The 15,746-nt window shown below is 46.9% G+C and overlaps 1 protein-coding gene across 6 annotated transcripts in view; it reads right to left on the bottom strand.

The window, feature by feature from the left end:
- Window positions 1-15,746, bottom strand: part of nhsl1b (NHS-like 1b) — a 76,821-nt gene that overhangs the window by 45,073 nt on the left and 16,002 nt on the right. For 2 of the 6 annotated variants that reach the window (XM_040160396.2, XM_040160404.2), the window contains exon 1: window positions 716-1,734. The exons of 3 other annotated variants lie outside the window; for them this stretch is intronic. In XM_040160396.2, coding sequence (XP_040016330.2) covers window positions 716-956 — 241 coding nt within the window. In that variant the 5' untranslated portion in view covers window positions 957-1,734. Of the gene's footprint in view, window positions 1-715; window positions 1,735-8,030; window positions 8,189-15,746 lie in introns of those variants that run through there. One more of the 6 variants, XM_078093315.1, reaches the window with a different exon arrangement.

Genomic DNA, 15,746 nt, shown 5'->3' with positions numbered 1-15,746 from the left:
CTAACTAGCCCTCGCGGAGGAAAGCCCAGCTGAAACCGCAGGAGGCGACAGTATCGGTCGGAGTGAATGGAGAAAGTATTATATTCCATTTTCGGGTTTGGCTACAGTTACAGCCGTCGTCTCCGAAACCTTACTGACACCACTGAGAGAATGCGCACACACATGCATGGACAGACACACACAAATAACGCACTGATCAATAAGTAACGAGCCTAATGAAGAAAATCGATATCCCCGAGATACTGAAAGAATAGGAATGGCCTTCTTACCTCGGTCAACGCGGTGCCTGTGAAACTACGGACGTTACCGCAGGAACAAAGTATTGCCACTATGTCGGAGTGATGAGCTACGCAAGCCTCCACACACGCACGCACACGCACACACACTCACCCTGCACTCACATCCCCACCAGCCTCTGACATCACCGCACCCGTGACATCCCCGGCTTCCGGCCTGGCGCATCATTGTTTACCTCCTGCACAAACACACACACAAGTGCCCTTTGACCCCACTATAAGCTCCCTACAGCAAACAGAAAGTGTCAGGGGCGTATGTGTGTGTGTTGGGGGGGGGTGGGTGGAGACGGAGAACAAGGGGCCCATGAAAAGACAGGGACCCAACGACTTGCTTCCTCGTTCGGGGGCTTCCGGGCTGAGCGGATGAACAGCGAGCGGGTCATACACGCCCCGTGGTCGGGTGCTTTCTCCCCTCTCACCTATCCGGTGCTGAGGCCGGTACACCCAGTCGTCCTCGTCCTCGTCCTCGTCTCGGTCCGCCGCGCTCAGGTGAGTGTGCGAGTGCGTTCGGCGGGTGTGTGCGACGTGGAGCTCGTTCTGGCTGTGGAAGATGCGTCTGCTCTGGCGGGACAGCGTGGACACGTTGAGCCAGCTGAGGGCGCGGGACAGGCCCGCCGGTTTCTCCTTACGGAAGGAAGCGCACCTCCTTTCCCCCCTCATACCTGGTCGACAGACGTGAAGGTTCAATATGGAAAAATAATCCTCAAATGCCGATCCTTGAACGAGCAAAGTCCAGGTGAAGGGATCCAGGTCGGCACATGTTAAACTGCTTAAAACTATCCGGATTACGCATTAAATGAGTTCCAGAAGGAGGTTCAGCTATGAGCCGCTTCACTTCAGCTGCACCGGCCCATTTCTCCACTCTGACGCCATAAGGCCTTTCTCCTTCAATCAACGTGTCCGTCCCGGGCCCGACTTTCCGCCGGGGCTCAAATCATCTCTGCTTCTTGTCTTTTGTGTTTGAAGACTCCAGGCGTGATTCCCAAACCCACCAAGTAGCAATTAAAGCCATCCGGCAGTCGTGGAAAAAAGCCACCGCCCCTCTGCAGCACACGCTCAGACACACACGCGCTCAGTCGGCTGCGATAATCCCTTGTAGTGGAGACGCGTTTCACTCACAGCAAGTCGGCGTAGTAGCGTTTACCACCACGTGTGCTCTTTGCGTGTTGTCATCTTCGGTCTTTTGGCGCACACCCACACACACACACACATCAGCTGACGTGGGCCAGAAGTGACCATCAGGTGAGGAGGTGTCAGTGTCTCCGGCGTCTATTCCCAGCCTGGTGAAGTCACATGCACATCCACACCCCTCGGGTATGAGATCCTTACGCCGCCGGCTCCAAACAGGGACCCTCTGTTATGTGAGAGTACACGCCGGTGTGGGGGGGGGGGGGGCAAAGATGACGGCCCCTTCCTCCGTTTCCCAAAAATCCAACTTCTTGCCAGCACTGTATTGAAAGAATTCCCAAGTACGTTGACGTGGTGAAAGAACTTTGACTCTCTCAGCTGATCAGCACGAGTGATCGTGGAGGGAAGATCCTCCACGGACGCGCGCACACAGACACACACACACACACACAGACACACACACACACACACACACACACACCTGTGGCGCGCAGGCAGGCGGATAAGGAGTGTGCGCGGCGGGGAGGGTTGACCGAGCTCTGGTCCTGGTCGGAGCGTGAGTGACTAGGAGAGCGGTCTGTGTTGTGACTGAGGCGTCAGGGTTACACCCAACCCGAGGAGCCACGCTGCTGAAATACGAGTAGACCTGTCCCTCCTCTCCTCCCTCCCTCCCCCTTCCTCGCTTCTTCCTGCGATCCGTGATCCCTGCTCCGCCCATTCATTCCTTTTTGCCGGCATGGCAACCACTCCTGCCTGCTTCTTCCGTCCCTCCCTAACCCCCCCCCCCGCCCCTCGCCGCCTTTATCCTTGTTTACTTTCCTCGTTATCCTAGTCGGCTCTAGTCCCTCAGGTGCTTCGTCTTCTGAGAAAAAGGCCACAGTGTTTTGGTGCAAGCAGTGTTTCGTCTGGAGGCCAAACGCAGAGTACCTGAAGACGACATCGACCGAACGAGATGATGAGAACACCGTCAAACACTTCAGCGGGTCTTGTTGTTAAAGGCGTACGAGTTTTATTCTCGTGTAAAACAATGCGCACCACATACTTAGCTGCCCAACATATAGTTGAGGAAGGCCAAAATAGCACACGGAGGCCCTCGGCCTCAAAAACAAAGTCTGTACGGGGCGTTAGGGAGGCAGCGCTTTCCCACCAGAGTGTAACCGCAGAGGGAGGGTGAACACCAAGGTGTGACAGTAAAATGCTGCTGCTGTGAGAGTGTGTGTGTGTTTAAGTATATAAAGCACACAGCCGGAGCTCGTCGATTCGGATCCCCTTTTGGGAAGCCATAAAGGAACCATAAAGATCTGCCATCTCACACAAAAAGGGACAACCGCCGCCGGCGACCACACACACACACACAATACATATTTTAAGACCTTTGGCCGCATTGATGAAACATAAGGCCACAGGTCCTTTAATAATTAACCCACTGTACTCTACCGTGCTGCAATTGAAGTGCAAAAGTGCAATACGTTGCTGGCTTTAATAAAGGAAAATGAAGATGTTCACAGCATCAAGCCTACTAGACAGACCAGTTTAGTCTATTGATTTCCTCTTTTCAGGAAGAAAAGCACTTTTAGTACCATTTCCCCCCCGAAGGGAATTAAAAAGCCAAAGGTCATCATAAGAGGTCGGCAACCCTGTTCAACCCCCACCTCGCTTCCTTTTCATAGATCTCCTTGTTTTCATTCCCTTGACGCTACACACAGAGAGGCGACAGCAGGGACCATAATCAATATGTTGAATCTGATATCTGTAGTGGACGTTTAACAGCTTTGCTTTGGCTGCCGGTCAGATGAGTCTCTCTCACTAGCAGCTTAGACGTTATCTGTTGGTCTTTAAAGGAAAAAATGCTAATATTTCGACCATATAAATAAATCTTCGATTCTATCAGAAATGAAAAGATTGTTTTTATTTTTATTTTTGAAAGTTATCAGGCATGCTTGACTTTAGAAATTAAACAGAATGGGTTTGTGATTCATGTTGAATGTGAAAAATGTTTGTTAACTTGTCAACGTTATATTACAAAATATCAGATGTTCTGCTGTATCGCGTTGTGGTTCTTTTCTTTCCTACTGTTGGTATTAAACACACAGCCCCGACGCTGGTGGAGGTTACAGTAAATAAGCAATAACGTCAACAGAGTCATTTCAGCGTCAGTCCCTGCAGGTCAAGGGAAATATGCAATAACAAGGAAGTGACTACATAACAGACAAACATCAAGATATGAATAAATATCTTCTTCGGCATGTGGGAGTGATTAGCAGCGACGCCATACAGACACTGAACGAGCTGCTCTGTAAGGAGATGCTTTCAACTTAAGATAACGCCGTTATAATTAAAGCCAAATTGAATAAGGTTAGAAGGCTTAACACACCCTCCGGCTGCAAAGAGACGGTGTGGCGTTTCTCAATGAGCGAGCAGGACGACGTGGAAACAGATTTGACAGTGTGGATACACTGAATCAAACGGAGCTTTGAAAGGATAAAACATTGGGGGAAAAAACTGGAACCTATAATTTTACTCCAAAAATTATATATATCCTTCAGTGCTGTTTACATTTAATTTCACCCTTTTCAGATCCACACACACGCACACAAACACTCGACACACTTGCGTGACACAGACATGGGACGGTGACATTAGACCCGGTTGCCAAGTAACCCGATCCGACATCAGAGGCCCGGGAGGGCTCGACATCGATACGCACCGGCTGACGGTCACACGGAGGGCGAGCACAGCGGAAAGGAGCGGGCGTACCTGGAAGCAACACGTAGCCCAGAGCAGCATTTAGTGCATCCACCAGCCCCCACCCTCGCAAAGACAGACAAAAGCCTCGGCTGAGTGTGTCTGCCAAATCCCCAAAACCCAGTAAGTACAGTTTCACCGAGGCCGTCTCCCAGCGGCAACACGGGGCTTCGGCTCCTCCACGGCGGAAGGCTTTTGTTACCGGACCAGACCGTTGTATGGGAGTCAATGAACACCAACACCCCCCCCCCGCCCACCCCTTTGGTTTCATCGCTATCACATTCAGATCAATGGAAAATGAATGACGTCTCAGGTCAAGATGCGCCTGAAGGGTCAGGGTTATGGTTTAAATTGGGAGACACGTCAAGGGAAGTATGCTCAGTCGGTGTGTGCGTGTCCACGTTCTATATTAGGTGCCTATAGGAGATGTTGGAATTTCTACTGGAGGGTTAGGAGGGCCTCTCCTCCTCACTTGGACAAACACTTGTAAGTGTTTCAAATGCAATTCTGGTTGGTCGGAGTCACTCAGACTCACTGTGTGTTTTGTGATGGCTTGTATTCCTCAATCGTTGTGAAAACATCATACGCATTAAAACATTATCATCACTATGATACTTTAATGGGACCACATTAATGAGCAGAACTGTGAGCTTCCAGCAGACAGTTGCCAGACAGATGGGAGGAAATTTGGGCTGCATACTAGAACCTTGCCAGACATATAACAAACTTAAGACATGTCATATTGGTATGAAAATGTTAACAATCCCTCTGATCTTTCTGGAGTTGGAATCATTGTTCAAAGTTTATATACGTGCTGTCAATGAGATTAAGTTTACTTCGGTGCCGACAAATCTATTCTCCACATGTTATTTCCATACAGATGTCCCAGATGTGCGCGGAAACTCCACAAGTCTGGTGTAACTTTATCGACGCAAGATTATGGAAGAGGGACATGCACTAATGTTAACAATGCAAGACAAGAAACATTCAGCCTTGCATGAAGAAAGCTCACGTTGGCACCGATTCGATGCAGCATCACATTGGTACATAGACTTCCTTTGATGCGGAGAACTCTAAACCCGGACCCCTCTTTGAACCTGAGAGCTTAGCCTCCATCTTCACCGGCAGCATGTCTGACTGGATCCTTTCGTCTTAATGCGCTTTCTAATTACGCTTCGTCACTTTGAGGTACATCAAATGTGTTCTTATCACTCCGTACTTATCATGTAATTGATCACCCTCTTGTAAAATGCACACTGTTTGTGATAGGTAACATGTGAACGTTCACAAACAAGGTCATGTTTCCCTTTACATGTTTCCATTCAAAAATGCCTTTGAGGAGAGAATCTCAAACCTCACATTTCTCTCTGTGAAGTCGTCCTTCACTGTTGGCCGCACACATTAATGGGATTAATAAAGGGCACCAAGAGTGACATTAAATTGTGTGAGTGTATGTGGCTACCTCTTCAGGCTCCCATGAGGCTCTGCAAAGAGGTGATGGGTCATTCACACTGACAGTGATGGACAAGAGGCTGGCTGCTTTCAGACTTCAATGTGCGATTGTGTGGTTTGTCAAAGACGCCGCAGGATTTGTGTGGGTGCGATAGTGAGATCAGGTAAATGTGCAGCGCTTGCAAATGTTGGGTGATGTACGTATAGTATTTATATGCAGAAACTCACTCAGTTAGCCATCTGAGCCTCTTGAGGATCCATATACTGACCTAATATGGCGTCACAATCCACTTTAACTGCCACTAAGATCGATGGGAGGTTGAAGGTCGGGCGAGGTCGACCCTAATCATTATTTTTCGAGAGTCTCTGTACAATGAAAAGGCTTGCATACGCACTCACAGGCAAGGTATACCCTGCGCACACAAACACACACATACAAATGAATAAAGGCTTTTTTTCCATGTAACACAACCTTGATGAAACTGCAGTGACGGAAGGAAAGGAGACGACAGAATAAAAGTGACTAACCCTCATGATAATGAACAAGGAGAATGAAGGAAGATGAACCCGCGGCGGGGCGGAGGGGGGCAGGGCCCGTAACCCGGCAACGGCTGCTGACGCTGACGGCCCTCGACTAAGCCTTGAAGTTAAAGCCCAGTTGTTGCGGATGATGCAAAAGCAAACGTGGTGAAAACTAATTTGTCACAGGAAATAATCAAGTTTCAAACTTTCTAATTAACCTTTTACTCCCATAATGTGTCCACCTGTCTTGATTTTCTTAAGAGTTATCAAAGTCCAGCTTCTCTAAAGCAGCTTCTTCTGCTCTTCTGCGTCATATTTAATAACATGACAGAATGTTTGGGGGTTTTAGCCCGATGGGCCAAAAATGTCTACTATGGGATGTAATAATGGCAATATTTCACTATTTTTAACTACATTGAGAAAATCAACCAACAGATGATTCAACCTGAATCAACAATAATGGCCACAGAGAGTTGTGTTGCTAATGTCCCTTTCAAACAGTGCGCACTCTTTTCTTTTGTGCTTTTTGTGATGCATCTTTTCCAGCTCAATCCTTAGAAAGAGAGAGTGATTATCAGTATCTCATATTCTATACATGTGTATAGAATATGAGATACTGATATTTGTGTTAACTAGTATAAGTACAAGCAAACAAGCAGGGCGTCTTGATGACGCTCGCCTCGTCGAGGTGTAATAGCCATTTTGACCACATGAGGACGCCATCGCACTGAAATTCACCCGAGCAGTAAAGTCGGTGGAGCCTTGGATCTTCACCAAAAGGTCAAATGGGCCCGAAAATTGGGCGATTGTGTGTTTTGTGTGTGTGTGTCGGTAAGTACACACATTACACTTGCCTATCACACTACAATAAACAACACTATCTCCTGGGCTGAAAGGGGATGGAGAGCAGTTCTCCGTTTATGTGTGCGCAAAGATAGCAAACTTTAGTCCGGGATAACGCTGCTATTCCAAACACTCAAGGCCTATGTTTGGCCTCTCTGGAGGAGCCCGTTCGAGGACACACACAGACATGCACACACACACACACACACACACACACACACACACACACACACACACACACACACACACACAGGGTCTTGTGTGGAGTTGTTGGACAGCAACTAAGCTGGTTCCAACCCCCGGAGTCAACTCTTATCAATTCACTGTGGTTTGAAGACAAATCCCTTCATTCCGCCGGCCCTTGTGCTCCATTATTCCAACATCTATTGTGTGTGTGTGTGTGTGTGTGTGTGTGTGTGTGTGTGTGTGTGTGTGTGCGTCACTTCCATTAATCTCTGGTAAAAGCAGTTGGCTTAGCTGGGAGCACTATTCTCAGACACCCCTCCTATGTGTATGTAATTAAGAATGTCTGTGTGCGTGTGAATATTTGAGTAAATGTGTGCACGTAGAGTCACACAGTCGGGAGTGGAAGTGCGGTTTATCCAAAGACAAAACTGAAGCAGGTATCTTTGACCTCTCACCCCGGACCCATTAGCAGCAGCTGGCTCTACGCTTAAGTCGGTCACTTTGTGTCTTGTGTATTTTAACACAAGACCAGAGAATGCTGGATTTAATTCCTGCGAGCGCACATACACACACACACACAAATTTCATGAAAAAATGCCTGCACCGTCAACACTAAAGGATGAGGAAGCACAGGCTGGGTGTGCGTTTGAGAGGTGTGCGCTCTCCTTACAGTAAGTGCTGTCCCCTAAAAGTGTGTATGATATAAGACAGGAAGACCGAAATGAGGTGATGCCATGGCATGAAAAGAATAGACGTTTGACAAAGGAGTGGCAGCTTACAAACCAAATGGACTCCGGTAATCTGAGCAGGGCATTCACACACACACACACACACACACACACACACACACACACACACCCCACAGGCCTGCGTCCAGTGGTTGAAGGGGAGAGAGGGTGCGGTCGGCTCTGTGCATTCCTGATCGGTCGTGCCTGAGTGGAGGAGCCTTCCCAGCAGACCTGAGCCCAGATGTGGTTTGCATATGCATTGAAGCTTCCACGCAGACTTCTGGTATTCTGGTAAAAATCATATGCAGATGGAGTATTTCAAAATACGAAAAAAAACAGATCGGGGGTGAAATGTTATTGTTATTTAAAAAGGTTCCACATCCAGCTGAGTGCACCTGTTAAAACTGCGCCTCTAAACAGTTGAAACCCTGAACACACTTAAAATGGGAGATGATTCATGAAGTGCCAGCCAGCGTGATTGTCATTGCAACAATGTTGGATTCTGACAAGCGGGGGAACCGGTCTTCAAAATCTCAGAGGCGGGACCGCTGGGGAGAGCATGTGTGCAAGGTCTTTTTTCTTTTTTTTTTTGATAGTTAGCTTTTGACAAGCAGCTGTTTTTTGTGGGAAGCGCCAGTCAGGACGGAAGAATGTACGGGTTCACCGCACAAGTTCATACATGAAAGCTCCGTCAGACACACGGTGAACATGCCGCTGTGGACGTATGGGTCCGCGCGCACACATTCAAACACTAAACACCCGCTTGGAACAAAAGTGCAGTTAATAGTCTTCACCTGTGAGCTTGACATTTAGCCTGTATACAACTTTATAACATATCGGCCACTCAAAATGATTCATATCATATCGGTTGATTGAATGACAGACCAGAGCAGAAAGAAGGCGGGTTAGACAGTCAGACTGAAGCAAAGACAAAGTTCAGCTCGTGTGTTGACAGCCAACCTGGCAACCCTCCCGGGAGTCCAATCTGGCAACGTCAACCCCCCCCCCCCCGGTGGGGCCTGCTCACTACAGGTGCCACAGTCTTCTGCTGTTTTGTGAGAGCGTGTGGCTCAAAAGAATGTGAAGCAGAAACAAAGATGAACCAACACAACCCCCCCCCCCCCCCCCACCAAAAAAAAAATAGAGAAAGAATTAATAGACAAGCATTTGCAGGTTTACAACCCGCCGAGAGGTGCGAGTATTAAACGCCACATGTTTACATGTAAAAAGCCTTTTAACAAGCACGCAAGTGAGAGGAAAACTCTCATAAAGACCAGGATGTGTGAAATAACGGTAGCAGCAGCCGTTTATTTAGAGAGAGTGTGTGTGTGTGTGTGGCCCTCACCCATCCCGCCTGGGTAGATTTGTGTGTGTGTGTGTCTGTGTGTGTGTGTGTGTGGGGGGATTTGTTCTTTGGCCAGCAGACACACACACAGTGCTGGCACCAGCGCCAATTTTGAGAGGAGAAAGGCATTGTAGAAGGTATAAAAGCTGAGAATGTTAGTGCAAAAGCAAGATGGGAGTTCTAAAATAAAAGGGGGGAGGCAACTGTACAAACAGAAAGAGAGAGAGACTTAGAATAAAAGACAGAAATACAGAGAGTAAATTATGCTGTTTGAGCAGACGGTAGGACGACCGTTACAATGGAGGGCGACTTTGGGTTTGGCGTTTTGCCCTCTACAGCTGCGCGCCGTCTGACACACACACACACACACACACACACACACACACACAGAATGCAAAAATGTTCGTTATTCTGAGCTCATCCCTCTTTATCCTGGCTGATAGTACTACATGCATCCAGCACAGGCCTCCTTTAAATGCTGGACCGAGACCAGCTTTAATTCACAAACACACATGAACACACACACACACACACACACACACACAAAAGCACAGATTCTTGTCTGAAATCTCTTTTCGCTCTGCTGGCTCAGTTTCCTCACTCCTGATCCAAGAACAGCTCCCAGAGCAAGTCATCCCGTTAGTGAGGGATTTAGGAGCAGAACCCAAATCAGCAGCGCCGACTTCCAGCCGCTACACACTGGGGGTTTCAAGGCACATTTCAGCCAAACCATGAGTGTAATGGGGAGCCCGCAAACAAACACACACACACACACACACACGCGTGCACACTGAAACTCACACAATGGATCAGCTCAAAATAGGGCCCCCGTGAGGAAGCCACCCACACAGAGTAATATCAACAGTGAGGAAGTTCATATTTGCTGCGGTATGATTAACTATATAACGCCACAAGACTGTCAAAACACAGCCGCGATCAAGCGCGCGCGCACACACACACACACACACACCACTCGGAAATAGAGTTCCCCAAAGACATTCCTCCCACAGGCTGTCCAAAAAGTTGGAGTTCCATCTGGACACGCTCCATTTCTCTCCCTCTTTCCTTCTCCCCATCTGCCTTCCTCCGCATCCCTTCGTCTCATCCCACCCGTCCTCAAACTCCCCTCCTTGATGGGCTTTTGTAATTTTGCACACCTCAGACACCCCCCCCTGCCAATTGTTTTTTCTAAATAAATCTGTATCAACGTGTCGCTGTCCTTTTCCTGGGGCCCTGCCCTCTCCTCACCTCACCTGCCCCGTCTCCCTTTTCCTTGGACACAGCCCGTCTTTGTGTCCCCACGTTGAGGTGGGCGGTGCGCAAACTCTCGGCCCACCTCGCGCTCCAAGTCGACGGTGCCCTGAGACAGTAGGAGCTTTCCTGCTGTGTGAGTATGTCTGTGTGTGTGCGCGGGCACATAGCTGGGCTTCAAGCCCGTCCGTCTGCATGCACAAGGCTGCTCACAGGTGTGTGTGTGTGTGTGTGTGTGTGTGTGTGTGTGTCTAAATCTACAGGCGTCCAAGTGTCTGGGTGTGCATTTCACATGGTGATTTCTGCACGAGTGTGAGCACATACTCGTCTTTGCAAGTGTGTGTGTCCATCTGTGCACACTTTAAATACAGTCTAGTGACCACTTCCTGCAGCGGGCAAACAGCCGAGGGGGCGAGGGGACCTACGCTGATCCGTGTGCTCACCCTGTGGTGCTCAAACGCTGCACTTTACACCCATAACAGCATGCGTGTCTCCGGTTTCTACACCAGGACGAATATTGTTGTCTTTCACCAGCAAAAACAAGATGAATACATGAAATGTAGCCTTGTGCAAGACAGGTATTGTGTATTTTTCATTGTATCTCAAGTTTCACCGGTACCTCCTCGTGCTCCGGGGCCGCTGACTGTGTTCAAAACAGCTTAGGTTTCTTCGGTATTCGGGAAGAAAACCTCCATTACAGATCTTTTTCTACATAATGAACACAGTATCGTCAGATCTTCTTACGATTCGGGGGATAATTTTGCTTTGGATAAGCTGTGAGGTAAAAGTAACATGATCTTCATGTGTAAAAACCTTTAAGGATCTCATGAAAAATCGACCACCCTGAAGATACAGTTCAGTCTCCATCACCATACCTCCATTAGTGGACTGAGACGAGTGATGTCTTGTAGAACAGAGCAGCCGGCAGCCTCCACAGGCCCCAACTACAGAGGCCAGTCGGGGGACTCGCCCACGAAAGTGATCCAAATGACGCAATGTCACCGGTGTGTGACGTGTTGTCCGTCACTGGGTCTTTTTTGGCATCTAGACAATAATCCCGCCATTGCCCCAGACCGCCAACGGTTAAAAGACTGCTTCCACACAACTGCATGTGCTTTCGGTGGCTCATTATTTGCCTGGATTTGTTCTTTAGTGGCACAGTATTTCACCCATGGTTTGATAAACTACATCCGAGTCACAGATCTGGAGGCATGATGAGTTTAGAGGCGAAAAGAGCAGCGTTCAAAGCTCTGAAAGCCCAATCGGCTAATTATCATGTCTCAGTTCAGAAATGTCCGTATCATTTTTCTTTTCTCCTCGATGGTTTGAGATGGGTGGGGTTCAGCTTGAAAAACGGGCCGTCGCACACTTCAAGGATTTAGCAATATTTGAAATCAACTAGTAGTTTGTCAGGTTTGCTGTGTTTCCGGGTTAGGGCAACTACAAAGTTAATAAAACCAAACAAACACAGACCTGAGGGTGAAGATTAGTTCAGTTATTTGTTGAATAATGATAACTACGGATGCTTGTTGAAACTTGAATTTGATTCTGTCACAAATATTTATTTATAAAAGAGGGAGGTTCTATTTTGTGGTGCAATAACTCCTAAAGTTACAGTCACACACTCTGATCCCAACAAGTGAGGAAAGAGGGAACAAAGGGATCATCTACGTCTTGCCCCAAAGGCTCTTATAATGAGTAGAGAATAAGTTAATGACCCGTAGAGTCTGGATGAGTCTGAATGCAGCCCTGAGCACAGCAGCGCACGCACAAACACACACACACTTAACCTCATTTCACCCACCGGAGCTTTTAAACACAGACCTACGCCTAATGACACATGTGCGTGCACTGATGGTGAGCAGAAGACAAGAAATCTCTGAGTGAATATCCATCAACGGAGAAAAAGAGGAATATTTGTCAGCCAGGTGGCATCTTGACAGATAACAAAAATATCAAACCTTTTTTTCCATTGGTCATTTAAAGTGATTGCTTATTGATCAATTTCAAAGAGAAAAAAAAGGCACTAAACCGACTAGAAACAGAGACAATGTTAAACTGGGCTGAACGAAGCTGTGGGGCCTGAAACATAGTTCATCTTCAGTCTCCAACACAGAGACGATTACAGTATTGCCTGATGTCTCCTTACACATGAAAGAATGATCCCAAGAAATCTGTATCTGAAGAAAAATCAGTGCATCCCCATTAGTTCTACGGGACAATACCAACAAAACAAAGTGCCCAAAAGCCTTTAACAACAACACTTTGTGTTGAATCACACAGGACAAGTACTCTGAACACCTTTCCGACCTTATTGTGACTCCTTGAACCCTTAGAAAGGTCCTCGGGGTGGAGGTCTCACTTAGAAAAACATTTTCCCCGCTACAGTAATAAAAGTGGCTCGTAAATCTTTGGATCTGAGTGGCTGGTCGGACTGGCTGGACGAGCTACAGGCTGCTGGAGGAGAGAGAGACAGTGTGAAGTGAAGTGATATGGGTGATGGGGGTGTGAGGGAAGGTCAGCGCACTACAGTGAGGACACTTCACGGCCGAGCGGACCTGGAGTCTCTGTGGGTGGTTACCGCGGCGTGTACGGCCGTGGGTCTGTGAGAGTTGTAACAAAGACAGAGAGAGGGGGAGAACCAGCGTGGCGCCCGTGGGCCCGGCGTGGCACAGCGTTGACAAAACAAGGAGGATTGATGGTCTCGCGCGATTTCACTTTCAATCCCCCGCGTCGAGAAGGACGACCCCGGGGACATTTACACCGCCTGGAGAAACACACTTAGGCTAAATTCAGCCTCTTTTTTTTCCAGGTCAAATTTGTGCCGCTGGGAATAAATGACCAGTTCCAAGTGTAATGTTGACTCTCGCGACTATTAAATGCACAAATATTATTTATATTAAAATAACGCCTGTAGCTTGGGAGAAGTGTTGTAAATCTGTGGGACAGGATGTCAAATAAAAAGCACTTACCTGTTGAGTCGAGCAGGAGGAGTCACAGAGGGGTCGGGTTCCAGAACACAACCATGTGGAGAGAAGAGGGGAGAGACAGGACGGTTCATTAGTTTCACTCGGCGGACGCTTTTAGTGATGAATTAATTCAAACTGGATGGGAAGGTGAAAAGGTGTCAACTGTGCATTTCTAAAATCAGAAGAAAAATACAACAGCTCCTCGCTTTCCCATCATCTGGAGACCTCATTGTGATCGGAACGTTTCCCCGTGCGGGAAAGTTACATATCTGCAAAAGCACCTCGGAGCCATTCTCAGAGGGTGCTAGGAGAAGATTGCGTCACATGCTGAGCAACAACAAAATGCTCAAGAGAGAACATCGGGATCCTAATAATCAAACATGCCCCGAGGAGAGCTTTGTTTTGGCACAGTTCAGGGCTCATATACCTGAAGGCCGCGTTACAACTTGTCTGATATTCAGTTTCATCAGCAGCATGAATAGATCAGTGAAAATGTCAAGTGGAAGCTTAATAAATGAGGAATGAAGTAATATCCAAGCTGACAAGCTTGTGCAATCTAGTGAGGATATGCATCTGTCAGTCTGTCCCTGTTTACACTGATGTCTGACCCCTTCCAGAGAAAAACAAGCAACATCCACGCAGAGGCTTTGACTGAGAGGAAACGAAGGCTGAAGGCCCAACTCCAACAAACAGAGAAGAGAAGATTTAAAATAAACTTTTGTTCTCGACTGCAGCGCATGAGTCGGTGCCCAGCGAGGTCATCCGGGCTGATGTGAGGAACAACACACACACACACACACACACACACACAGATACAGATACAGTGATTCATAAAAAATACAAGTATCTCCTCAATCATAAATGTCAACCTTCCCAACGATTTAGACACTGATGGAACAGAAACGAAACGTTCAGCCTTCCTCGCTGCACGTAGCAACACGGTGTCATGGACATGATGCGCAAAATAGACCTGAATAGTTTCAACCCAGGAGGAAAATATTCAACTTTCATTTTGGGCCCTTGTTGCCAGCTGCCTTATGAAAACAATGTTTTACGTCCAGCACCACTTCCACTCGCTTCTCCGTAAAAAAAAGGGGAACAAACTGACCAGAAAAGCCAATTTAAAGGAAGTGCATATAAGAACGATTTTGAATCAATGATATCACACAAATTAAATTTCAAACCTGACACAACTAAATCACTTGAGAAAGAACTGAAAGGAATAGAAGCAGAACTGATCATGTGGGTTGAAACAGACGTGTGATGTGTGTGTGAGAGAAATGTGTTGATGACAACTATTGCAGCACTGCTAATAAGCACCTTGGATATGTGGTTAGTAGAGCGGTAAAAGGTGTTGTGGTATTAAGAGTCGGTGTGTGTGTGTGTGTGTGTGTGTGTGTGCGTGTGCATGTTGGAGGAAAAAAGAAACAGACTCCATGATACCGCTCAGTAAAAATCATTATCTTTTCCACCATGTCACACACGGTTATGTTTTTTTAATTAAACAAATAACATAGGTAAAGCAACATTTCGACCATAACATAAACAACGTTGCCAGATGGAGTTTTTGTTCCATTTCTCAACATATAGAAATACATTACAGCCTCATGAAATAAAGAATGTACACACTTCTCTGACAGTGTGACCGAGAACGCAACATATCGATAATAATAATAATCTTTTGTATGTATTTTTGGACTGTGGGATTGAATTGCATTATGCTAACTAAATATACTTAATAAACATATATTCTGAGTAAGATTTAAAATATGTTTCAGTCCATGTGGTTTAATGGAGAATGTCAAATAAAATAGAAATCAATGAAAAACCTTTACTGAAAAAGATGAAAATCAATCACAACATAAATTATGGGGTTTTTGTTGATGAGAGGTGTAGTGTGTCATGTGACTCCAAATAAGAAACCCCTAATTAACAGGATAATACAGGTGAATTGAATTACACTATTAATTAATACACCACCATAAAGCAGTACAATATGATGACGCTGTTGTACCACTCCTGTCCTCAATGGACTCAAGGCAACACCTTCTGACCTGCTGCACACTCACACCATTTATAAAACAAGGCATACCGGTACTCATCTCACATTGCTCTAATTTCCCATCAAACAGCCGGCTATACCAGTAAGTCATTAGTTAGTCATTACATTACATGTCATTTAGCTGACGCTTTTATCCAAAGCGACTGACAGTCATCAGCAAGCAAAGGGAAAAGAAGCCTCACACACCCTATTAAACAGCAACCCGAATATAATATAAAA

This window comes from Gasterosteus aculeatus, chromosome 18, assembly GCF_964276395.1.
Source record: "Gasterosteus aculeatus chromosome 18, fGasAcu3.hap1.1, whole genome shotgun sequence".
NCBI lineage: Eukaryota > Metazoa > Chordata > Actinopteri > Perciformes > Gasterosteidae > Gasterosteus > Gasterosteus aculeatus.
Note: the sequence above shows the minus strand (reverse complement) of the source record. Positions and strands in the feature narration are given on the sequence as shown.